General features: G+C 58.1%; 8 protein-coding genes across 8 annotated transcripts; 3 read left to right on the forward strand and 5 right to left on the reverse strand.

The window, feature by feature from the left end:
* Positions 1 to 175: 175 nt before the first annotated feature.
* On the reverse strand, positions 176 to 1,054 carry SLS55_008640 (uncharacterized protein; the record flags this gene model as incomplete). The annotated part of the gene is made up of 1 exon (XM_066780048.1): positions 176 to 1,054. One exon carries the CDS (start codon positions 1,052 to 1,054, stop codon positions 176 to 178), a length of 879 nt encoding a protein of 292 aa, XP_066629277.1.
* Positions 1,055 to 3,141: 2,087 nt separating this feature from the next.
* Positions 3,142 to 5,320, reverse strand: SLS55_008641 (uncharacterized protein; the record flags this gene model as incomplete). The annotated part of the gene is made up of 4 exons (XM_066780049.1): positions 3,142 to 3,310; positions 3,450 to 3,511; positions 3,566 to 4,380; positions 4,432 to 5,320. 4 exons carry the CDS (start codon positions 5,318 to 5,320, stop codon positions 3,142 to 3,144), a joined length of 1,935 nt encoding a protein of 644 aa, XP_066629278.1.
* A 1,527-nt stretch (positions 5,321 to 6,847) lies between these two features.
* On the forward strand, positions 6,848 to 8,842 carry SLS55_008642 (uncharacterized protein; the record flags this gene model as incomplete). Its single annotated transcript, XM_066780050.1, has 2 exons — positions 6,848 to 8,252; positions 8,304 to 8,842. 2 exons carry the CDS (start codon positions 6,848 to 6,850, stop codon positions 8,840 to 8,842), a joined length of 1,944 nt encoding a protein of 647 aa, XP_066629279.1.
* A 690-nt stretch (positions 8,843 to 9,532) lies between these two features.
* SLS55_008643 (uncharacterized protein) lies at positions 9,533 to 10,090 on the reverse strand (the record flags this gene model as incomplete). The annotated part of the gene is made up of 2 exons (XM_066780051.1): positions 9,533 to 9,979; positions 10,085 to 10,090. The coding sequence occupies 2 exons, from the start codon at positions 10,088 to 10,090 to the stop codon at positions 9,533 to 9,535; spliced, it is 453 nt and encodes a 150-aa protein (XP_066629280.1).
* A 2,486-nt stretch (positions 10,091 to 12,576) lies between these two features.
* HOM2 (aspartate-semialdehyde dehydrogenase) lies at positions 12,577 to 13,810 on the reverse strand (the record flags this gene model as incomplete). The annotated part of the gene is made up of 3 exons (XM_066780052.1): positions 12,577 to 13,376; positions 13,439 to 13,696; positions 13,756 to 13,810. The coding sequence occupies 3 exons, from the start codon at positions 13,808 to 13,810 to the stop codon at positions 12,577 to 12,579; spliced, it is 1,113 nt and encodes a 370-aa protein (XP_066629281.1).
* Positions 13,811 to 14,254: 444 nt separating this feature from the next.
* DLD1_4 (D-lactate ferricytochrome c oxidoreductase) lies at positions 14,255 to 15,844 on the reverse strand (the record flags this gene model as incomplete). The annotated part of the gene is made up of 4 exons (XM_066780053.1): positions 14,255 to 14,389; positions 14,438 to 14,625; positions 14,678 to 15,734; positions 15,836 to 15,844. The coding sequence occupies 4 exons, from the start codon at positions 15,842 to 15,844 to the stop codon at positions 14,255 to 14,257; spliced, it is 1,389 nt and encodes a 462-aa protein (XP_066629282.1).
* Positions 15,845 to 17,603: 1,759 nt separating this feature from the next.
* SLS55_008646 (uncharacterized protein) lies at positions 17,604 to 19,244 on the forward strand (the record flags this gene model as incomplete). The annotated part of the gene is made up of 3 exons (XM_066780054.1): positions 17,604 to 17,621; positions 17,681 to 17,812; positions 17,871 to 19,244. 3 exons carry the CDS (start codon positions 17,604 to 17,606, stop codon positions 19,242 to 19,244), a joined length of 1,524 nt encoding a protein of 507 aa, XP_066629283.1.
* Positions 19,245 to 19,738: 494 nt separating this feature from the next.
* Positions 19,739 to 21,081, forward strand: SLS55_008647 (uncharacterized protein; the record flags this gene model as incomplete). Its single annotated transcript, XM_066780055.1, has 2 exons — positions 19,739 to 19,744; positions 19,912 to 21,081. The coding sequence occupies 2 exons, from the start codon at positions 19,739 to 19,741 to the stop codon at positions 21,079 to 21,081; spliced, it is 1,176 nt and encodes a 391-aa protein (XP_066629284.1).
* Between the last annotated feature and the right edge of the window lie 1,773 nt (positions 21,082 to 22,854).

Genomic DNA, 22,854 nt, shown 5'->3' on the forward strand with positions numbered 1-22,854 from the left:
TATATACCTGCTTGCTCATGATACTTATCCACAAGGCTAGCGCTAAAGTCAAAGAATTTAATTCAAAAAGGGAGTTTTGGTATTCGTGCTGGATTCTAAACGTGCCATCATTCATGTCTATGTGAGATCTACACAACGGACATCGACCTATTGCAACAGTACTCCTAAGCGCCACCTATGCAGCAATGAAATCCTCAATCTTCTGCGCAAACTGCGCGGGGTCCTGAACCGGCGCGAAGTGGCTAACGCCCGTCATCATGACCAGCTTGCTGCCGGTGATGACGGAGTTCAAGTGCTCGGGCACGGCAAGGTTAACAGCCTCGTCGTGGTCGGCGCCGGAGATGGTGACCTTCTTGCCGTCAATCTTGGCCAGGTCGGCATCGGTCCAGGTGGGCAGCGTCGCCTCGAGCGTGCCGACCTTGGTGGCGAAGTCGGTGAAGTTGGCCGTGGGCTGCAGCTCAGCGTACTCGGTGGCGCAGCGCGTGACGAAAGTCTGGTAGATGGCCGTGTCGGTGAAGGTGGTGTTGGTGTCGGCGAAGCTTTGGAAGCCGGCGAAGACGAAGGCCTTGGAGATGGAGGCGGAGATGGTGCTGTCGAGCAGGCCGGCCAGCGTGGTCGCGGCGCCATCGGACCAGCCCACCCACAGGGCCTGGCTGATGCCCTCGGCCGCGAGCAGGTCGTGCGTGTCCTTGGCGAACATGTCGAAGGTGAACTTGTCGTTGGCGCCGTACGTGCTCCGGCCGTGGCCGCGGCGGTCGACGGCAATGACATAGTGACTCTTCGAGACGGCGGAGATGACGTCGCCAAAGTAGGCCGAGTACCCGAGACCGCCGTGGATGAAGACTACGGGAGTGCCGCCGGCGGCTTCGTTGTACTTCTGGAACCAAAGCTCGGCGTTGTTGATAGATGCCTTGGTGCTGCTGATGGGAGAAGGCAGCTTCGGCGTGGCTGGCAGCGTCGTCCAGGGTTCGCTTTGCCTGGCAGCCAGAGGCGAAGCCTGGACAAGGCCGGCAATGGCAAGCAGAGGAAGAAGAAGGGTCTTGGCAGCCATCATACTTTTGTATTGGAAGAAGGAATGAACGGGAAGCGAGCAGAGTCAAAAAGAATGTACTGCACCTGAGCGTGATGATGATCTCCAGCTGCAGGTTGCTGGCTGCCTTTTATGTAGATCTCCCGACTCAGGTGCGAAAAGCTAGTTGGAGAGCAGGTATAGGGAGCCAGCCCTACAGCAATCTGTTTTAATTTCGCACGGTGTTCGTATGGTCGTATTTCAAGGCAGTGGCGCCCATGCGCGGCACTGGCTTCCGTAGGCATCCGTTGCTGGCGCGGCTGGCCTTGCAAGGCTGCGGCGGATCATCCGGCGGAGCTGGGGTAAATCCCCGTTATATGGAGAAGCCGGGAGGACATGGCTCTGGGGACGGCGGGGCGCAGCGCAATGCAACTTGGTGTGATGGAGTGATATGGTAGATGAAAGGCGTGTCGAGGGCACCGTTACTTACACGAGTCGAGTTGGCTGGCTAGCGCTTGCCCTTGACTGGGGTCTGCCGCACCGCTGACTCTCCATCTCAGCCCAGACAATGCCGCCTCTGGCCTTCATACAATGCACTGCCTCTCTTTTGCTGCCTCTACCATAGTCATGCCTAGCGCGAGTAGTCGCATCTTGCCGCCTGACGAACGAGCCGAAAAGTCTAAATTTCTCCCTCCCCTCTTCACAAACTCGCCTTCGTCTGCTTCAACGCCCCAACCGCCTCCCCAAACCCCGGCACATCATCCGCCTGCTTCGCCGGCCCACCCCACCTCACCACACCCTCCCCATCCACCGCAAACGACCCGGCCATCTGCCACCGGTTGCCGCTCTCGGTCGGCCGATTCCAGATGCCCTCGTCGCGGCCGAGGCGGTAGACGGAGTACATGCTCCACGGGCTGAGGACGTGCCACAGCGACGACGCCCCGAGGCCCCATTGCGCGAACAGGTCGCGTTCGGGGTCGACGAGCAGCTCTGTCGAGCCTTTGCCGCCGCCCAATGAGTCGAGCCAGCGGTCCGTCGCGGCTTGGTCGCTGTGCGAGACGGCGACGAAGCGGATGTCCGGGTTGCGCGACGCGGCTTCACGAAGGTTGCGGAATGTCTTTTCGGCGACTGTGGCAGGGTTGGCCGGTTAGCACAGATGTCGCTATATACCCCGCAGCTGGGCGAGTGGGAGAGGGGGGAAGAAATGAGAAGTAAATAAACACGTGTAAGGCCGAAGGTTGCACATACACGGACACCCGCAATGCCGCAGGAAGGTCACCACCACCGGCCTGCCGTCCGCAGCTGGGATGGCCAGCCGCTCCGACGAGGGAGCTCTCGACCCGATGGCCGGTGTCTCGTTGGTCTTCTTGGCCTCCGGGGAGAGCCAGGACGTCAGCTCTTGCTGGAAGGTCATTGTGGTCGACTGATGAGGGTGTCACTTGGTTGAATGAGTGTCATACGACGAGAACAAAGCTCCGAAGAGCAGATCAGCGGGCGGCGGTGGGGAACATTTGGCAACGGCGTCGCATGACGAAATTCGCTATGACGTCGGCGAAACTCTCCCCAACTGCGGAAACTTGCTGTATTCGGTTAGCCATCCCCGACGTCCGCTCCCTCGTCCCTCGGGGTACATTACGCAGGCCACAGCGATGATGCAAGTGCAGATGAGTAGTGTTTTTCCCTTTATTAAGCGATGGTTGGAATAAATTGTCCAAGTCCCACCTCCACACCGAGAAAGACAAACCAGAAGCTTGTCTCAGCCAACGGGTGTACCGTTCAGCGCCGTTCTGACTTCCGTGCTGTGGAGCATGGGGATTCAACAGCAGCGGCAGCTGTACAGGCCACCCGCCGATTAAGAAGATAATGAGTAATAGAGGAGTCGTTTTCGATCGTGGGTATGAGTTCTGCGCGTCAAACGAAAGCAGCAGCCGTGAGCAAAGAGCAAACCCCCTTCGACTCCTGAAGTGATGGTGCAAATGAATGAAACTTTGCCGGAGCAATTTGACAGCATTAATCAAATATCCGCAAAGTGATAAGGAAGGTCTGGACAACAGCCGCGCTGCAGATGCCTCTTGCAAGAAGACACGCTTTTGTTCAATCATCGACCCACCCATCTAATCTTGAAGACGCAATTAGTCGACCTTGGCTGAAGCCAACCTTGATGCCGGATTCGAGAGCACGTTAGACAGGCGCAGGTTTCCGCGCTTGTACTTGCTGTGCTTCCGCAGCCGCTTCCGCGCTACCATGACCGGGACAGACGACTTGGTGACGAGGTAGTTGCTGAAAGAGCCGAGAAGGACGCTACAAGAGCAACAGGTCAGCAGGTGGCTTTTCGAAAGGTCTTCAGGGAAGTGTTTTATAGAGACGTCACTGAGGCAATTAAGGCGAAGTAGGCCAACGCCAACATGTAGGCAAGGGAAAAGGTGGACTTGACGCTTACCCCTTCAGCGCGCTGCGACCTCGCGATCCAAGAATGACAAGTGTTGGGTCGAGGAAATCGATCTAAAGCCACATGTCAGAACAGGATGTTAACACGCCAGATTCGGAACCGCTTACCACTTCGGTAATCATGTGTTTCGGGCTCTTGCAGTGGAAAACTTCAAGAACAGCTCGAACCTGAAGCTTCGTTTTCCGAAGTAGCGAGACTATGCGATCGCTAACTTCAATCGTGGCATGCCAGCGTTCGCGCTCTGACTTGTCCATGTTTGCCAGGTCAGGTTCCTGTTGTTCCTGCTCGCTGTCATCTGGAGGGCGGAAACTCTGCTGCAACGGCGATGGTCCTATACTCTGGTGGCGGCTTTTGGACTTCGACCGCCCATCATCAATCACACGCTGATTGGACGAGAGAGTCTTGACGAGACTGGCCGTGTCACGCATCATCTGAGCGCCTTCGCCAATGCCAACCGCCCCAGACTCGCCCCCAGTACCGACTTCCTCATCAACTGCATACACGGCGAGAAGGGTATCGCCATCGCGCAAGACAGTGCCAATGGTCCACTCAAGCGCGTAGGCTGCTTCCTCACTAAGGTCGGTTGCTACAAGGTACATGCGTTGGCGACGCAGGCCCCTCTCTGCTTCTCTTTGCATTCCAGCATAATCACCGCGGATGATTTGACGGATACATCGGTGAGCCGCAGGCGTGGAGTGGATTGGGGACATGGTCATAGCCATTCGTTGGGCGCGTTTGATCTCTGAGATGTCTTGTTCCGTGTCCGATGTCATCGGTGTCGACATGCCCGATCCGCCTGCATCGAAGTTTGTGGTGGGATGGACGCCCTTCTTCTTCTGCGACATCTTCTCGCCGTTTGGACCAGTGACCGTGACCGTGGGCTCCAGCAGGGATCTAACTCTGTACTCGCCAGACGCTTTTCCTGTGCAAAATTGGTCAGAATTAACCCAGCCTCGTGCATGATGATACTTACGGTCTTCCTCGGCAGCTGCGAGTAAGCTCTTTGGCAGCCCTTCCTTGATGTCTGTGTTATTAGAGCTTCTCCGGCGTCGCCTGCCTCTGCCCTCGTCTCCAGAATCAAGGTCGGAATCGTCCTCGTCGCTACTTTCGATTGCGTCGTCGTCGTCGTCTGCGTAGTAATCCTTCTCAAGGCGCACACCGCCACCTGGAATTGACGTTTCGCCTCTCGTGGGATCGGATCCTTTCCTATAAGGCAAAGCTGCCAGGCTACCACCAGAGCGAAGGAGGGCCGCGTCAGACAATCTGCGATACGCACTATTCATGTCGATAGCTCTTCCAGATTCCGTAACATACTTTGATGGGTCGACCATGAAATTGCTGTTGCGGTACATCCTCCCGGGGGAATCAGTCCGGAGCCGCGCAGCAGGAGACTTGGATTTGCTTTTCCCCATGATGCCTGTCGAGTTGCGTCGGCCGCTGCTGTTTCCAGTTCCGAATACGGTTGCCATGGCGCGCTGCTTACCTTTCTTCCCGCCTTGTGTCACCCGCTTTGGCACACGGGAATCGATGGACGGGAGCATGTTGAACTGGTACGAATCCTCGGGATCGCTGGCCAACGGGCTCCGGGCTCGGGCACCCGAAGTTTGCGGCGAAGACGCCCTCGCGGCGCCCCACGCGCGGAGCTCCTCCTCCCGCTTCTTGCGCTTTTCTTCCTTCTCCTGGTCCGAAGGGAGGAGGAACTTGGCAGTGTGCTTGTCGCCAATGTCCAGCATGCTCTTCACGGGGGTCTGGGTGCCGCCAGGGCTGGTGTTTCGCGAATGCGACGCGCGCCCTCGATTGATGCCCTCCAGAATGTCCATCACGGCCCGACGCTCCTCGTCGAGCGCGGATTCGAGCGACATGGCTGCGGACGGTCGTTGCGTTCGTGTGGAAGCGTGGGCGGTCGCAGGATCGGGGCGAGGGAGAATAGCAGTCGCGAGGTCCTGGGGTGGGTGAGGGAGGGCTGGGCTGGCGAGGCGGTTGGAGGAGAGGTTTCAGTCGACAGCCTCAAGATGGCTGCAGGGATGTGAGCTCCGGGCGCTTTGGGGCGGTGGGCGCCAGCTGATCAAGGTCGCAGGAGAGAGACCGTGGGTAGGACCGAATGTGGAGAAAAAACGGGCCGCTGGCGACCTGTCCGGGTGCAAACAGGATCGGATGAGGTGCTCTGGCCGGGTTGGGTCTAAAATTCGGGGCGCTATGTATTGCGATCGTATCCGAGAGTGCTAGCGAGCGCAGCGCAGCGAGCGGCGTTAGCTGCTGACGGTGGAGAGCGGGCGGTGGCAGGGCTGGATGGAGACCAACATGGAGAGTGAGCGGTTGAGGGTGCTGGCTGCGTCTGTGGAGGAATGATGGCAAGCGTTGCGGGCGGCTTGGCGGGCGGCGGGCAGCTTTGGGCCCAGCTGCGCCTGCGTCACTCGCTTCGCAGCTCAAAGGGAAGGGTCTACGTATCAGCGACACACGACCGCCGGCAAAGCTTGTCCAGTGAGCGCGCGTGCTGCTGCGACGCAGCCTATGGACGCGTCGCCCTCAGCACGCCCTTCTGCACGAGATGCCGCCGCTTGGCGCCCAGCCTGCTGCGCAACCCTCCGCCTCTCGCTTGCCGCATCACATGTTACTCCGCATCCAGCGTCGCAAGACCCTCTCCCGACGTTGCCGTCGACTGTCTGTCTGCACTCTGCAGGCAGGTCCTTCCGGTCACCACGTGCCTGGGCCCCTCGCGTGAGCTCGCGATCAGGCACACGGGGCCATTGGCGAATCAGAACTAGACTGCGCGGCCTGCTCCTGTTCCCATCTCACCTTGTGGGGGCCCGACGCCGCTGCGTGGCCACCCCATCCCACATCCCGCTCTTCTCCGCATTCCAGAGCAATTTCTGCATGAAAAACCAATCCTACGAATGTCTGGCCAGTTACGGACAAGGCTTTGCTGCTCGACCCCGTGGCTCTCTCCCACTTCCCACCCGACTCCCCGCATACTTACGGAGGTCAGGGAACAAGCAACAAGCCTGGTCGCCTCCGCATTCCTGCGGCTAATCGCCGGCTCGTCACGCTCTGCTCTGCTCTATTCTCCGCTTCTCGCCGTCGTATAGCCCCCGGGAAATCCGGAGCTTGCCAGAAAACAGCACCGATCCCCGGCGGTAATTGTATTCCGCCCTGCTCCTTGCTTAAGGATTGGACGCTCGGCTCTTAATAAGGCGACTCGGCTTTTGCCCTCCCCACAGTCCCACTCCCCGCGTTAGTACTGTCTGTGCAGACTCACGCACGATGTAACTGCCCGGCTATTCCTGTCCCCATGGGGTAGGAAATGCCGTCCTCACGGTGCCTGCGCTCGAGAAGCGCGCCATCCGTCGGTTTTGGTCTGTCATGGAATGACGGAGGCGGCGCTCTCTGCCATGGACAATTGGCATTTAAAGGCCTGGCGCGGAGCCGATTTCTCTTCAGGAGCGCAGGTCAGGTTTATTCCCATCGATTCAATGTATTTGCTTCTGCTCCTCGGCTGCGGCGCTGTTGCGCTTGCACAACAGGTCTACGTCCCCGCTGATGGACCGACACCAAGGCCTCAATGCTCGGCAAGCCAGACTTATTCCGCGGAATACACCCCTCCGACATATGCGTTCAGCAACTTCTCATTCACGCAAACGGAGACGGTCCGGACTGCTACCTTGGTCAAGTCTGCGCCAGTCACGACATATGCCTCGCCATACGCATCCCTAAGCCACTTGGTTCCGAATCTGAGCACAACAACATGGGGAAACTGGTATCCCAATGCCACCGCCACTGCCACGGATACGGCTGATCCTTACGGCCAAGCTGCGTGGTCTTCTCTATGGGAGCATGCCAACCTCGCCAACTTTACCTTCAGGGGTCTTTACTCAACGACCGTCTCTCCAACTCCGGTGCCCACCAGTGAACTTGTTCTGCCACCACCAGACTACTTCACCCCCCAGGACTGCTCTTACTACCCAGACGATTTCATGTTTGGTGTCGCAGGCTCTGCTTCCCAGATCGAAGGAGCCATTGCAGACGAAGGGAGGGCGCCAAGTCTGATGGAGATTTTGATCGCTCCCTCGTCCGGAAAACCGACCAACTATGTCACGAACGAGAACTATTACCTGTACAAACAGGATATCGAGCGCCTTGCTGCCATGGGTGTCAAGTATTACTCTTTCACCATTCCATGGACTCGAATCATGCCGTTCGTGTTCGAGGGCTCTCCCGTCAACCAGCAGGGCCTCGACCACTACGACGACCTTATTAATTTTGTCCTCGAGAAGGGAATGCAGCCGACCGTCACCCTGATTCACTTCGACACGCCTCTCCAGTTCTACGGAAACCTGAGCACTGCTGCGGACCCTCCTCTTATTGGTTACACCAACGGAGCCTATCAGAACGAGACATTCGAGGACGCTTTCGTGAACTATGGCAAGGTCGTCATGACTCACTTTGCTGACCGTGTCCCCGTCTGGTTCACTTTCAACGAGCCCTTGCTGTACTGCGACAACGGCAAGAGTGTGGATACGGTGGTTAAGGCCCACGCCAGGCTCTACCATTTCTACCATGAGGAGATCAACGGCACGGGCAAGCTTGGCATCAAGTTCAACGACAACTTTGGCGTACCCCGCGATCCTCAGAATGCGTCGGATGTGGATGCCGCGAATCACTTCAACGACTTCCAGCTGGCAACCTTTGCAAACCCCATTTTCCTTGGCAAGGATTATCCTGAAGCCTTCAAGATGACTATCCCTGATTACGTACCGCTCTCTGGGGAAGATCTGGAGTATATCGGGGGTACGGCAGGTAAGAAAAGGACTTTTCCCTAACCCGGCCACATGCTGACATTCATGCCAGACTTCCTCGGTGTCGACCCTTACACGGCGACTGTTGTCAGCCCCGCGCCCGAGGGCATCGCCGTCTGCGCTTCCAACACGTCGGACCCGCTCTTCCCGTACTGTGTCGAGCAGTCGACCCTGACGACCACGGGCTGGAACATCGGCTACCGCTCGCAGTCGTACGTCTACATGACGCCCAAGTTCCTGCGCACGTACCTGTCGTACCTCTGGAACACGTTCCAGCACCCCGTCATGATCACCGAGTTCGGCTATCCCGTCTTCGGCGAGGCCGACAAGGAAGACCTCTCGGACCAGCTGTACGACCTCCCGCGCAGCCAGTACTACCTCTCGTTCATGAGCGAGGTGCTCAAGTCGATCTGGGAGGACAAGGTGCATGTGCTCGGCGCGTTTGCCTGGAGCTTTGCCGACAATTGGGAGTTTGGCGACTACGAGCAGCAGTTTGGCATCCAGGTTGTGAACCGCACGACGCAGGAGAGGTACTACAAGAAGAGCTTCTTTGATCTGGTGGATTTTGTGGCGGCCAGGACGCGGGCTTGAGCGGGGTGGGATCTAATGTCATGTCTGGACTTGCTGGCTGTCAGTGGAGGTGTACCTATGTGTGTATGTTTGTATGACGTAATGAGACAAGTTTAAGTTTCCATTGGGTTCTAAGTAGGTCGCAGGTGGAAGGTACGCGCAGGTGCGCCGTTGCCCGCGCAGCAGGTGCCTTCAGCATCAGCCGACCAAAAGGGACTAGCGTGGAAACCGCCGCCTACAAAACCGCGCCCTCGCCGCTCCCTCCCCCTCTTCTTTTCTTTTCTCCTCAGGCGATGATTACAATGACACAAACAACCCGCAGATGGTTTTGGCCTTGGGCACCTTGAAAAGGATAACCAATGAGCGCAATATGAACAGCTACTTCTGAGCCGTCCTCCGCACTGCGCTTCTTGCCAGTCGCGTCGTTTCCCTTCTTCCCTCACTCCCGCACTTTTGCGCTGGTTCAAGCAAAATTCTCACTTCACCTCGGGCGCACATTTTGTTGGATCTTCTGTAGGTAGAAACATAACCGCGCAGTGTCACTTGGACGCTTGAATCAATACCTCTCTAAACTTCCGAGCTCTTCTCTACATTGACTCCGTGACCTGCCCGGAAACAATTGATGCGCGCCATGGCGACCAGGTTCTAAGCGGCCGTCGGGTGCCGCGTCCAGCGCAACATTCACGTACTCTCCCAACGAACTTTGGCTTCTCATCCAGCTTTTCCTCCTCCATCACCATCAACATCACTCCACGTCTCGGCCCCGAACAATGCGTCAGTAGAAAGACCGCTTTCAAAACCCGCCTCGGGAACGCCTCCCTGCTCGCCCCGCTCATCACCGCCCATCACAACCTGCTGCTGCTGCTGCTGCTGCTGCTCCTTCATAGCCTGGCGTTGGGCGAGAATCAGCTGCTGGCGCATGAGGCGGGTCTCGTAAGTCTGCTGATTCTCCGGCTGGCCGTCGCCATCGCCACCGGCGCCGCCTTGCTGGGCTGCGGTCGCCAGCTGTTGCTCGAGGCGCATCTGCATCTCTCCCATCTGTTGAATGGTCATGCCGCCGCCCATTGAGATGCTCATGATATCCTGCCCGCCTTGTTGTTGTTGTTGTTGTTGCTGCTGCTGCTGCTGCTGCTGCTGGTTCGCTGGCTTGGCCTGTTCCTGTGGGAAGGTTGTTTTCCATGCTTACATGACTTGGTCGCTGCGCAACAGTTCTTGGATTGGAAGGGGAACGTTTCCGCCGTAGTAAGCCACCAGGCGCTTGACGGCCATTGCCGAGCGTAGGCGGTGGACTTGCTGCTGCTGCTCGGGCGTCAGGCGCGTCATATTCATATCGCCGATGCTTATGTCGGCACCTATCATGTCTTGCTGGGAGGCATGATCCCCGTTTTTCTTAATATCCATAGCTACTGCCACTTGTGCGGCAGCGGAAGCCAGTTGCGTGTTAGAGACATGGGTGATATTGTCCGGGTGACCGGGTTTGGTGGCGACGTTTTCGTTGTGTCCTTGTATCTTGAGATCAGGATGCTCAATTAGTGAATAGTCTCCAACATAGTGATCAGCTTCCTCTGCCATTGAGCTCAAATCCCCAGGAGTTCCTTCTTCTCGCTCGTCCATCTCTTCATCACTGGCACCCACACTGCTTATCTTGAGTTTCTTTGCCACCTTAGCATGCTCGCCTCCATCATCGCCTTGGCCATCCAGCTGCTGTAGTAGACTGACCGTGCCCGTCAAGTCTTGGTGGGCATCATCAATCAGATGGTCCGAGCTCAGGTGTTCCCCGTCATAGCTCCCACTTCCGGCTGGACTGATGTCAGAGTTGCATTTGCTCATAGTCATATTGTCATCTTCATTTTCATCGTTTTCTCCGGGGTCCAGCATTGGAAGTGCAAACAAAGCTAGCTGTCTTTGGTGGTCACCCAGGTGGTTCCTCAATTGAAGCAGCGACAGACATTTTTCTCCACAGAGGCAGCAGTCCGCAGTAGTCTCGAACCCGGCGGCGTGCTCGAACCCATCAATGATATCTTCCACGGATTGACGGACGTTGTGCTCGCTCATGAGATGGTCCTTGAAGAGATGGCGATCAAGGAAGCGCCGGGAGCAGCCCATTTGACAAACCCAATAGTGTCTGTGCGTTTCTTGCTCATGCTGGAACCACTCACGGCGCCCTTCAAAAAGTCTATGAGCCGCAGGGCATTCCGGATAGGTACAAACGTAGGGATGAAGATCCTTGTACACGTGTCTCCTGCACCCACGGTCAGAATTCCTCTAAATAGTGGCTGTAGATGCAATACACATACCTCCACGACTTTTTTGTCCGGATAGATACGAGCATGAAGCAAAAGGGACACTCAAAAGGCATGCCTTCTCTTGCATGCTGGGGCATTGAGGGAAGCCTGGGCTTCAATGCGGCAACACAGTACAAGTTGAAGCCACTTTGTGTCTCTATCTCTGGACTTGGTATCAATTTGCAATTGGAACCGCAAAAGAAGTACACTACGCCTGCCAGTTGCGGTCCGACCCAAGCTTCCTTCCGGGTGGTGTTTTCGTACGACGCCAAGGGATCATCTACCGGCTCACAGCCATGGGATATCGAGGCCGTCGAGATCTATCCCGATGAAGATGAAGTAAACGGCGTCCCTCAAGCTGCACTGAAGGCTTCGGCAGCTTCGGCAGCTTCGGCAACAAAGGCAAGGGTAGTACGATTCCAGGACACGGCAGCTGTGAAGTCCACCGATATCAGCGGGAAAGACCTCGCTTCAAACATGCTGAACAGCCTCTGCATAAGTACATCAAACGTCTGTCTAGCACAGTTGTTCCAGGGAAAGCGTGCTGTACGCTTTACACACCAGCTTCTAAGCCCACAGCCAGGAACGACGCAGTCAACAAACTCTTTTCACTCACCAACGACAAACCCAGATCTCGTACCTCTTGGGAAAGCTCTTCTGCTCAACAGCACCGGCCAATACCGACGGCGCTTCAGCAACCTTGTCCGGCTACGCCTATCCGTTACACTGGCGTGGAGCTTGCTCCAACTACACCAGACCCCCTGGTTCACCGAGACCTGGGGCAACTCCGACATCAACCTCCTTGACCGGCCCAACCACACATTGCTCGACCAGCCATTCATCCGCCGGACAATCTCTGAAAACACCGACGCGCAATCTGTGCACACATCACATCAGACTACTTCATCTGGGCCGCGCAATAGACCGTTGTTCGCCTTGGGCGTGCTCCTGATCGAACTGTGCCTGGGAGCTCCATTCGACAAGCTTCGCGAGCAGCAGCATTTGCAAGCCCTCGGCCTGCCGGATACGTGCTCGGACTACGAAGTGGCAAACCGCCTCATAGACGACGTATACGATGAATTCGGAAACGCGTACGGTGATGCGGTACTGAAGTGCATTCGATGCGAGTTTGGCTGTCGGCGGAACAGCCTCGACGACGAGCGGTTCAAAAGGGCTTTCTACAACGGCGTTATCGTGCTACTGGAGCAGAATCTGGAGGTGTTTCGCGGTCATTGAGAAGCAATCGCATGTGGGCGGGATGTAGTACGCGCCCCAAAATAAGTATGCCCCTATACTTTTCACGCTGATGAAGGTATACAATGATGAGGAAATCTTTCCAAATTTTTTTTTGATCCTGACCAAGAAGTTCCGGAGCATTCCATGCCTTTTTTTGAACACATTATTTTCGTACAATCCCACCGAGATGCTCTACACCTGTCTCCAAAACACCACATTTTTCAGCTCCCCAGCTTAAGCATAGCCCTTCAGCACCGCAGCTTCGGCGTTCAGGATGGACGAACCAGCAGCACCGATGACAGTGTTGTGGCTCAGCGCGACGAACTTGATGTCGAAGATGCCGCTCTCGTCCTCCCTCACCCTGCCAACGCTGACCGCGTAACCACGGTCGGTCTCCCTGTCCAGCCTAGGCTGGGGCCTGTCGGGCTCATCCATGACGACAATGGCGTTCTGGGGCGCCGAGGGGCAGCCCAGCTGCTGGGCCTCGGATACGTACTCGCGGAAAGCCTGCTTGACCTCCTCGGCGCTGGGCGCGGGGCTGCGGGCGAACTTGAGCGAGACGCAGGCGGTGTGGCCGTCGAGGACGGGCACGCGGTTGCACGCGGCCGAGACCTTGAGTGGCTGGTCGACGAAGCCGGTGACATCGCCGTTAACGGAGCCCAGGATCTTCTGCGCCTCCGTCTCTAGCTTGTCCTCCTCGCCCGAGATGAAGGGCACGACGTTGTCGATGACGTCCATGCTGCTGACGCCCGGGTAGCCGGCGCCCGACACGGCCTGCATCGTCACCACGCTGACCTGCGAGACGGGGCCGAACTTGGCCTGCAGCGCGGCGAAGGGGATGACGAGGCCGATGACGGCGCAGTTGGAGTTGCAGACGAGGAAGCCCTTCTGCAGGCCGTGGTGCTTGCGCTGGTGGTCGAGCACCGACAGGTGGTTCAGGTTGACGGTGGGCACGACGAGCGGCACGAGCGGGTCGCGGCGGTAGTTCTTTGCGTTGGAGAAGACGGCCAGGTTGGCCTTGAGGAAGGCCATTTCTAGGGTACGCGCCGGGTCAGCAACCTGCGTCTTCGAGCCACTCGTTGTCATCAGTCCTCACCGACGTCGCCGGCGACATCGCTGTCCAGGCCGGAGAAGACCAGGTCACAGTCGGCAAATTCCTCAGGCGTGCACTTCTTCACGACCAGCTCGCCCAGCTCCTTGGACATAGGCAGAGCCTGCTTCCACTTGACGGCATCTCTGTACTTCTTGCCGGCGGAGCGCTCCGAGGCACCGACGGCGTGCAGGGTGAAGTGCGGGTGGAGGGCGAGGAGGAGGATGAAGCGCTGGCCGACGGAGCCCGTGGCGCCGAGCACACCTGCGGGGCCAATGATGTCAGTGTCGGGGCGGCCAATGGCGCGGGATTGGGGTGCTTACCGCACTTCTTCTTGGGGAAGTTCCGGTTGAGCGAGGTGAAGTTCTGGGCGTCCATTGTGCAGGCGGTAGGAAGTGTGCGAGTGCAGCAGTGCTTGGGCGGCGGTGGTGTGCAATCAATTAAGAGTCAACGGGCCGCGATCGGCGCGCGGCGTTTTTGCGCGGGGCCAACCAATGACTCCACGTCCGATGACGCATCTGCTCCCGTCGTCTGATGGAACCACCTTTTCACTCTCACTCGACCATTTGTGGCGTGTAGGTCGGCCTTTTTGATCATGCCAAAGTCTGCCGTCTGCTTCTATGGGCGCCATTGTGGATGCCGAAACTACCAATATGCCCTCATTCCCAAATTTTCTCTATGCGCGAACCCAGGTACGGAAATGCCCTGGAAAAGGCAGCAGTCTTCTCTCCGGAGAGCAAAACACCATCCAGTTGATCGCAGATATCGATTCGGAATCCGCGCTCCATCAGTCGGTCGTAATGTCGTCGCCACTTCTTCCCGTCAGTGATCCATGATCTTGCCCGGATTCAGCAGCCAATGGGGGTCGAGGGCGCGCTTGATGCTCTTCATCACTTCAACCGTCTCCGGCCCAAGTTCCTTCAGCAGTGAAGCTTTCTTTCCGAGGCCAATCGAGTGCTGCAGGGGTTAGCTCGGGCTGATCCGCGGATGAGCGGGCAAACATACCTCGCCGGTGCAAGTTCCGTCCATTTCCAACGCCCTGTCCACCATTCTATATACGCAGTTCTTCACGGCTTCATATTCCTTGGGGTCCTTCCGGTTGTATAAGATGCTTTCATGGAAGTTGCCATCGCCGATGTGCCCAAGCACACTGGCAAAGACTCCAAGGTCGTCCATCTCCTTCTTTGATATTTCTGCACAACCATTCAGCTCCCAGATCCATGGAAATCCCATGGAACAACTTACCGATAATATCCGGCAGCCTTGATAGTGGCACGGCCACGTCCGTAGACCAAACGTCCAGGTCACCTTCCCGGAGTGCCAGCATACTCCACAGCGCTTCTTTCCTCGCCGACCACAGTTCCTTCATGTCTTGAGGATCCACGGTGAACTCGAAATTTCCCGCGTTGTGGGATTTCGCGATAGCCTTTACCAGCTTGATGTTCTCCTGGACACCCGCCTTCGTGCCGGAAAACTTGAAAAACATGGTCGGCGCCTCTTTCCACGTCCTCTTCGTCGCCTTGACCTTGTTGATCACGCTCATCTGGACCTCGTCCATGATCTCCATCGCCGCCACCGGCACACCTGCCCGCATAATCTGTGCTGCGGCCGAAGCAGCCTCCCTAATAGTCGGGAACGGCACCACCGCCACGCTCGTCTCCTGCGGGATCACGGTGAGCTTTAGGGTAATTTCCGTCACAATCCCCAACGTCCCTTCCGAACCAATGAACAGGTTCGTTAAATTATACCCCGCCGACGTCTTCCGCGGCCTCCTCCGTGTCTTAATCACGCTCCCGTCGGCCAGCACCACCGTCAGATTCACCACCCACTCCTTCATCGTCCCGTACCTCACCGCGTTCGTGCCGCTGCAACTCGTCCCCACCATCCCCCCAATCTTGGCACTCGGGCCGGGATCAACGGGGAAAAACAAGCCACTCCCCTTGATTTTCTCGTTCAGCTCCATCCACGGCACGGCCGGCTGCACCACGACATCCATGTCGTCGGCGTGCAGTTCGATGATTCGGTCCATGTGCGCGAAGTCGATGCTCACGCCGCCAAAGGGCGCGGCGAAGTTGGCCTCCAGGCTGGAGCCGCCCGAGTACGGGATCATCGGGATCTTGTAGCGGTGGCAGACGGCGGCGATTTGCGACACTTGGGCCGTGCTGCGCGGGTAGGCGACGGCCACGGGCAGCTGGTCGATGTTGATCGAGGACCATTCCGAGTAGCCGTGGGCGCGCAGGTCGTCGTCGTCGGTGCTGATGGCGTCGTCGGCGCCTAGGAGGGTGCGCAGTTCGGCGATGGCCTGGGTTTCTGGTCAGTCGATGTGCAGTGTGTAGGAAGTGAAAGATGAACCACTGGTTTAGTTCAACTAGTGAAAGCGAGCATTGATCGCGAGGGATATACCTTTTCCATTTGCTTCTGGTTCGCATAGACTGGTTTGCTCGTGCCGGACTTGAACGCATTAAGGGCGCTAGTGTCGTAAACACCGTAGAGGTAGGTTAGAGCTCCAGTGAAGCTTGAGAACAACAATACACGGCCGGTCGTCCAAAATGCCGGAGAGCTTACTTTCGCAGCATTTCTCGTGCCCCGGACGGAACTCTTACGCGCTTGGGAGGCAAAACCATTTGCGGTAAAAGAGCGCGTGAGCGGCCGCAGTTGTCTGGTAGCCCGAAACATGGTGAAATGGGGACGGCACGCAAGGGAGCATTCACGCGACACGGGCCGGCGAGCGGAGAGGAACGGGGCGGCACGAAGTGCTTATAAAGGTACGGCGGACATGTTGCAAGCGGCAGCTAAACAATGGCCGGCAACTTCCCCGCTCTGGGACGCCTCCAGGCACCTGTCGAAATGCGGGAAAAAGACGCTTGCTTAGCATAGCAGGTGGGGCTCCGGACAGGCTCACAGGCTGCCCACTGTACGATACATATCTGTCATCATGGTGGCGGCGGTTCGCGATGCTTGTGCCGGATCGCCGCGCCGCGCATGCACATGATGCTTGCCGGTAAAGGCCGACCAGGAAAAAGGATCAAGCCCTCACGGGTGCGATTGGCCAGTGACAGACGCAGGTCTGACGTTCGGGGACGGGGTTGGCTCGAATCAACATTGCGCCGAGGCAAAGCGAACGGGCTGCATGATCAGCTGCAGGGGCCACCGCTGGACTCAGATTGCGGGGAAAGGTGCGACAGTGAGCGTGCTGACGAGGTCGATATACGTAAATTGGGAGACCACCATCTTCTTGTCCTTCCGTGCCCAATCCGCGGGTCGAGCAGTGGTGTTGCTGAGTGAGCATTGACTGGGCCGCAGGAGGATGGAGAAAAGAGAGGATGAGGTGTGCGGCGTTGTGGACCGGGGGGCTGCAGCGGATTGCCGCTCCTGGCCACGGCCGATTGCGGCTGTTGCGCGAGAACCCGAGGCTGAGTCAAAAAGCCCACTCTCTACCTCAAGCTCGAGCAATGCTCTATCCGGCTCCATAATGGCGTGCGCCGCAAATTTTCACCTTTCAAACGGCGTCTTCGTCGGTGTCAGGACTTCAACTCCTCCATGACCAGACGCGAAGGGTTCTTCGAAGCTGTCTCCGCTCCAGTCAATGTGGGGGAGGCCGTCAGCGCGTGGGGGTCACGCAGGTGCCATACGAGAATTACCGGCAAAAAAAAAAGCCTTGTGACCAGACCCCAGGTGCTCTGGATCTCGATGGTTCCTTGTGCAAGGGTGCCGGTCATCGTTGTGGTACTCGCAGAGGACGAGTATCTGCAGGGGAGGCTCACGGATGCTTGTTGGCAGGCAGTCGCCGAAGTCCGATATCTCCGAGTAAATTTTTTGGAAACCACGTCTGGTGTTCTATCCTCCCTCGACATGTCAACTCAGGCAGCGCAACCGAACCACGAGCGACGTCTGAATGTAGCAAGGCTAGATCTTACCGCGGATGCTTCGAGGTTTTACTCAAAGGTGTCCGGAGACAGAGCGAGACATGTTCACCGAGGGGCACCGCAAGGCTGCGCTAATCCTTCTCAGGCTCCAAAAAGTCGCCGATAGCGCGAGTCATTGGGCACGTCTTTTCCCAGACCCTCCGTAACACTGCATCACCAGCCAAACCCTCATGCTCATAAGCCTGGCGCGGTCCTGGGCTACCACCCTCAGCCGTCATCCACGCCGCTTCAGCACCGCAGCTACCATGGCGCGCGACTACAATGTGCGCATCTTCCTCGCGCGCGATCGGAAACCACAGCAATGCCAACTGACGCGCAACAGGCTGCCGTCACGGCACTCAACACCCTGCAGAGCAACTTCTCCATTGTCGACGCCATTCGCAAGTCTGGCAAGGGCATGAACAAGAATGCCATCCCGGAGATGATCGAATGGTTCCGCAAAGCCGGCTACGAGGTGTGCGGCTCCCCATCCGCCAATGCCATGCCACCACTCCGCTGACCTCGCATCACAGCCCTCGGATTTCGACCGCCTGAAGCCCATTCACATCGCCGGTACCAAGGGCAAAGGCTCGACGAGCGCCTTCGTGTCCTCCATCCTCTCGCAATACCAGTCCACGTCCTCCCCAACAGCGCCTCGAAAGGTCGGCCTTTACACATCACCGCATTTGAAGTCGGTGCGGGAGCGCATCCAGATCAACAACACGCCGCTGAGCGAGGAGGCATTCGCACGGTACTTCTTTGAGATCTGGGACCGGCTAGAGGAGGCGGCGCGCGCCGAGGGCCATGACCCGCAAGCACCGGGTGCGAAGCCCGTCTACTTCCGCTTCCTGACCATCATGGCGTTGCATGCCTACCTGCGCGAGGGCGTCGACGCTGCTGTCATTGAGTGCGGCATCGGTGGCGAACACGACAGCACCAACATCGTGGTCCACCCCACCGTCGCCGCCGTCACCAGCCTAGGCATCGACCACGTCGCCATGCTGGGCAACACCCTGCCGGAGATCGCCTGGCACAAGGCCGGTATCTTCAAGCCTGGCGCCGCCGCCCTTTCCGTGCCTCAGGGCCCCGAAGCCATGGCGGTCCTGCGCCAACGCGCTGCCGAGAAGGGTGCGGAGGAGCTGGTGGAGGTCGGGCGTCACCCGGACGTCGACGCCATCAAGCTCGGCCTGGCTGCCGACTTTCAGAAGACCAATGCCAGCCTCGCCGTTGCCGTCGCCGCGAGCCACCTCCGCGCGCTGGGCGACACGAGCATCCCCGCCGCCAAGGAAATCAATGGCTGGACGCTGCCGGCAGAGTTCCGCCGCGGCCTGGAACAGGTGCGCTGGCCCGGCCGGTGCGAGATCCGGCGCGAGGCAGGCGTGGCATGGCACATTGACGGCGCCCACACGCTCGACAGCATCGAGGTCGCTGGCCGCTGGTTTGCCGAGGAGATGGCGGCGTCGTCATCCGGCACCCCCGAGCAGCAGCCGCGAATCCTCATCTTCAATCAGCAGACCCGCGACGCGGACTCGCTGGCCCGCGCACTGTACTCGGCGCTGTCGGCCGGCCTGGCGGCAGCTGCGCCGCGGCCCTTCACGCACGCCATTTTCACGACGAACCTGACGTTCCGCGAGACGGGCTACAAGCCGGATCTGGTCAGCGTCAACGCCAATGCAGATGATGTCGAGAAGCTGGCCGTGCAAGACGCGCTGGCAAAGACGTGGGCAGAAATAGATCCGCAGACGGATGTTAGGGTGGTGAAGACCATCGAGGAGGCGGTCAGGTACGCGCGCGACGTCGCCGCTAAGTGTGGGCCGCAGCAGGAAGGCGACGAGGTAAAGGTGTTGATTACTGGAAGCCTGCACCTGGTTGGCGGAGCGCTGGAGGTGCTTGATAGTGGCAAGTAGGGTTTGGAATGGAGAAGTGTTTTGTGTGATTTGGAGGTGAGTAATGGAATGGCATACACACATCCGAACAAGACAGGGAGATCAAACATAGATGGCGAAGTCATATGGTCTCAGGGCCATGGTATTATCAAAACTCTTCACTTCAATGGTTTTACTGTTTGATAGCAGTGTTGCTCAAAGTGTGGCCGTCTTGCAAATCGAAGGTCAGGTTCAATAGCTAAAGGAGGATACAGTCACCAGGAGCAGGCCGGACATTTCAGGAGAAAGAAGGCGACTGGAATGCATCGGTCTAGCGGCAAATGCTCGAAGCGCACTCAATCACTTGTAGCTGGAGGGATATGAACTCGGCACTGGCGAGGGAGATGTGAGCCATTCCCAAGAAGCTGGCAAGCGCTGCACTGTTCGTTCCTCTCGAGATTCCTTGGTTGACACTGGCATCTGTCGTAGAGTCCGCTGGATTTCATCACGTTGAAGGGACATTGTCCTTGAGAGCCATGCCGGTGGACCAACCCGACCCCGCCATGGCTCTAATGACGTCACTCATGCAAAGCGCGCCTTTCTCGAAGTGTTCGCGAATGCTCTTCATACCATCCACCCCAACTTTGACATGCCTGACCCAGCGGTGGGGTTTCCACACGCCCGGCGCTGCTTCTACGTCGCCGGGCAGTCGGATGCCGGCGTGGCCTGCACGCTATACGTCGAGCACCTTGCTCCCCACGGCCCTGCCAGGAGCAACACCAAAACACCTATCGTCTTGATCCCCGGCGCCGCCCACACCAGCGCATGCTGGGTGACGACGCCCGACGGCCGGCCCGGATGGTCCTCCTCCTTCCTCTCCCACGGCCACGACGTCTACCTCGTCGATCCGCCCTTCACCGGCCGCAGTCCTTGGACGCCGTCGGCTTCGTGCTCCGACGTCGCCAGCGTCATGACGCCGCAAGCCGTCTCGCAACGCTGGACCGCCCTCGCGCAGCAGCAGCCCGCCCCGTGGCCGCAGGCCCGCCTGCACACGCAGTGGCCGGGCACCGGCCGGCCCGGCGATCCCGTCTTCGAGGCCTTTATGGCCTCGCTCGTGCCGCTGCCGCACAGCGTGCCCGAGGCTGTCACGCAGCAGGCCATGGGCGCGGCGGGCGCGGCGCTGGTGGACCGGATCGTCGACGACAGGAGCCGCGGGAGCGGCGGGGCAGCGGCCGACGATCAAGGTGTGGTGCTCGTCGCACACAGTTTAGGCGCGCCGCGGGCCCTGCTGATCGCTGACGCGCGCCCGTCGCGCGTCTCCGGCTTGGTGTTGCTGGAGCCAAACGGCCCGCCGTGGAGTGCGCAGACGGTGGGCGGCCTGCGGCTGGAGAGACCGTGGGGGTTGACGGACGCGGAGATTACCTGGAGTCCATCTCGCCCTCTTCTTTCGCGCAGCTCCGCCGACTGTGGTGTTGGTGAGCACGATGCCGATCGTGATGATGTGCGCGGCGGCGATCAGCCTGCTGTTCCCCCTCATCAGGAGACCCACTTCAACTTGAGGACGGAGGAGTCAACGGATCCGGCAGGGAGCGACTGCACGTTGCAGGTCGAGGATGAGAGCACTGGTCTCGCACCCCGGACGTTGAGTAATCTCGTGGACGTGCCTGTCGCCGTCATCACCGGCGAGGCCAGCCATCATGCCAGGTACGACTGGTGTACTGTCCGCTTCTTCAAGCAGGCCGGCATCAACAGAGTGGACCACATCGAGCTGTGGAAGAGGGATATCCGGGGTAACGGCCACCTATTCATCTCCGAGAAGAACAGCGACGAGATTGCTGAAGTGACGAGGGTGTGGATCGACGGCTTGCGCGCACGTTGAGTGCTCGGGACCATCTGCATCCGGCCCGATATACTCGATGCGGCTGTGCTCTTGTCTGTTTGGGGGTTTGCAGCCACCACAAGGGGGAGAAATCTGCGCGCAATCTGCATGGGTTTCCTTCCTCGTTGCTCCGTCCTCGGAAAGGACGATCAACCCGGAACTTAATCTGGCTATGGCTACGAGAAACCCGACTCCTACTCCAGTGCGCAGAGCCTCCTATCATACACGCTGCAGAGGACACAAGATCAGCAATGGACAGTGAGCTTGATTCTTCACGACAAGAACGATTGGCATTCCCTTTGGTCCTTTCGTTTCTGACCCAATCATCCAACCACTGCGCTCAGAGAGTTGTTCCGGGTGGTCTTCGCATGTGCCGAAGGATTGCGAACCGCCCCGTAGCCAGAGCTGATGTTGGGTACACTCCCTAGAAAGTAACACGGGGACCGTACCATGGTCGAAGACACGAGACGCTTGGAGGCGTTGCGAGCATGCCAAAGACCTGCTAGGCCAGCTTTCACCGTACTGAGAGAAGTTGCTCAGACCCCTTCGGGCTCTCTCATCTTACCTTTGGCCTTCCTTCTCCACTGTCGAGGCGGTATTGGCCTGGGTTGTTGGATATGCCAAAGTCAGCTTTTTCTTTTTGTTTGATCCGCTTGAACTTTGAAGCGCCATCCACCGAAGCTTCAGCGACCATGTTGAACCTCTGGATCATCCTGCTACACTTCGGTGCCTTAGACATTATGAAAATTAGGTAACAGAGTTCCTGAGGCCAGTCAGCCGTCAGACCCAAACCCATAGTCCTCTCCATAAGTATAGTAACGACCGGGATAGCGATATCTACATCCCAAATACCCAAGCGAAGCACTGGGTCTCGACTCTCCTTGGATGCCTCAATTACGCCGAGGCTGGCCAAGACATGTGCTTCCCTGCCTGACCCCACTGCTCGCCGAAGCCACACCCCTCGTCCCCGTTTCAGATATCCGCTTGTCATCCGTAGTGGCGTCCAGGAACCAGGCACATGAGCCATGGCCAAAGCAGCGTCCCTTTCCCAATTGGGATCCGCACGTTCCGAAAAGGGTGCAACGTCTCGAACAGTGTATAGCCCCACTATGCTCGTTTTTGATATATGAGTGTGTCCTCGCCGTCAGATCTGCGGCCGCCGAGCACTCCATGACGCCAGAGGCCACAGAATGTCAAGGATCAGGCCAACGGTGCGCAACAGATGCGGAACGCTTTCTTCAAGCAGCAATCCAGAAAAGTAGGCTATAGCAAGACAATCATATACGCTATCCAAGATCTACGTCGAAACGATTCATGCTGCGCTCGTGGACGACATGTCTCAGGTTCTCCAAGATGCTCACCGCCAAGAGCAAACCCCGTCGACGCCGTGGGCCTGGCCCCACGATACAGGCGTCAGCAACCGCGGGTACCTGGCAGCATGGCTGCAAGGAAAAACAGGATGCTTTTGCCCCTCGATCTCGAGGCGCCAAAAAGCGGCATATACAGCGGCCATCTTATAGCAGCATCTGGAAACAACTCAGGGCCTTCACCGTCTCAGATATCCGCCGGGGCAGGCAATGAACGGCCGGCAAGTGGTCCACCCGCGAATCAAGATTTACCCACACGCGCCGTTAAGGGTGCATGCCGCAAGCACGCGAGGAAACAGCGAGGCAGCGCCGGGACCGCCCTATCGTTGTGGTAATCCCAAGACGGAAACGGATGCGCGGGATGCAACCAACGTGGCGCAGGCATCCTTTTGCAGCAACGTTTCAG

Source organism: Diplodia seriata (assembly GCF_021436955.1).
Source record: "Diplodia seriata strain FDS-637 chromosome Unknown scaffold_9, whole genome shotgun sequence".
Classification (NCBI taxonomy): Eukaryota; Fungi; Ascomycota; class Dothideomycetes; order Botryosphaeriales; family Botryosphaeriaceae; genus Diplodia; species Diplodia seriata.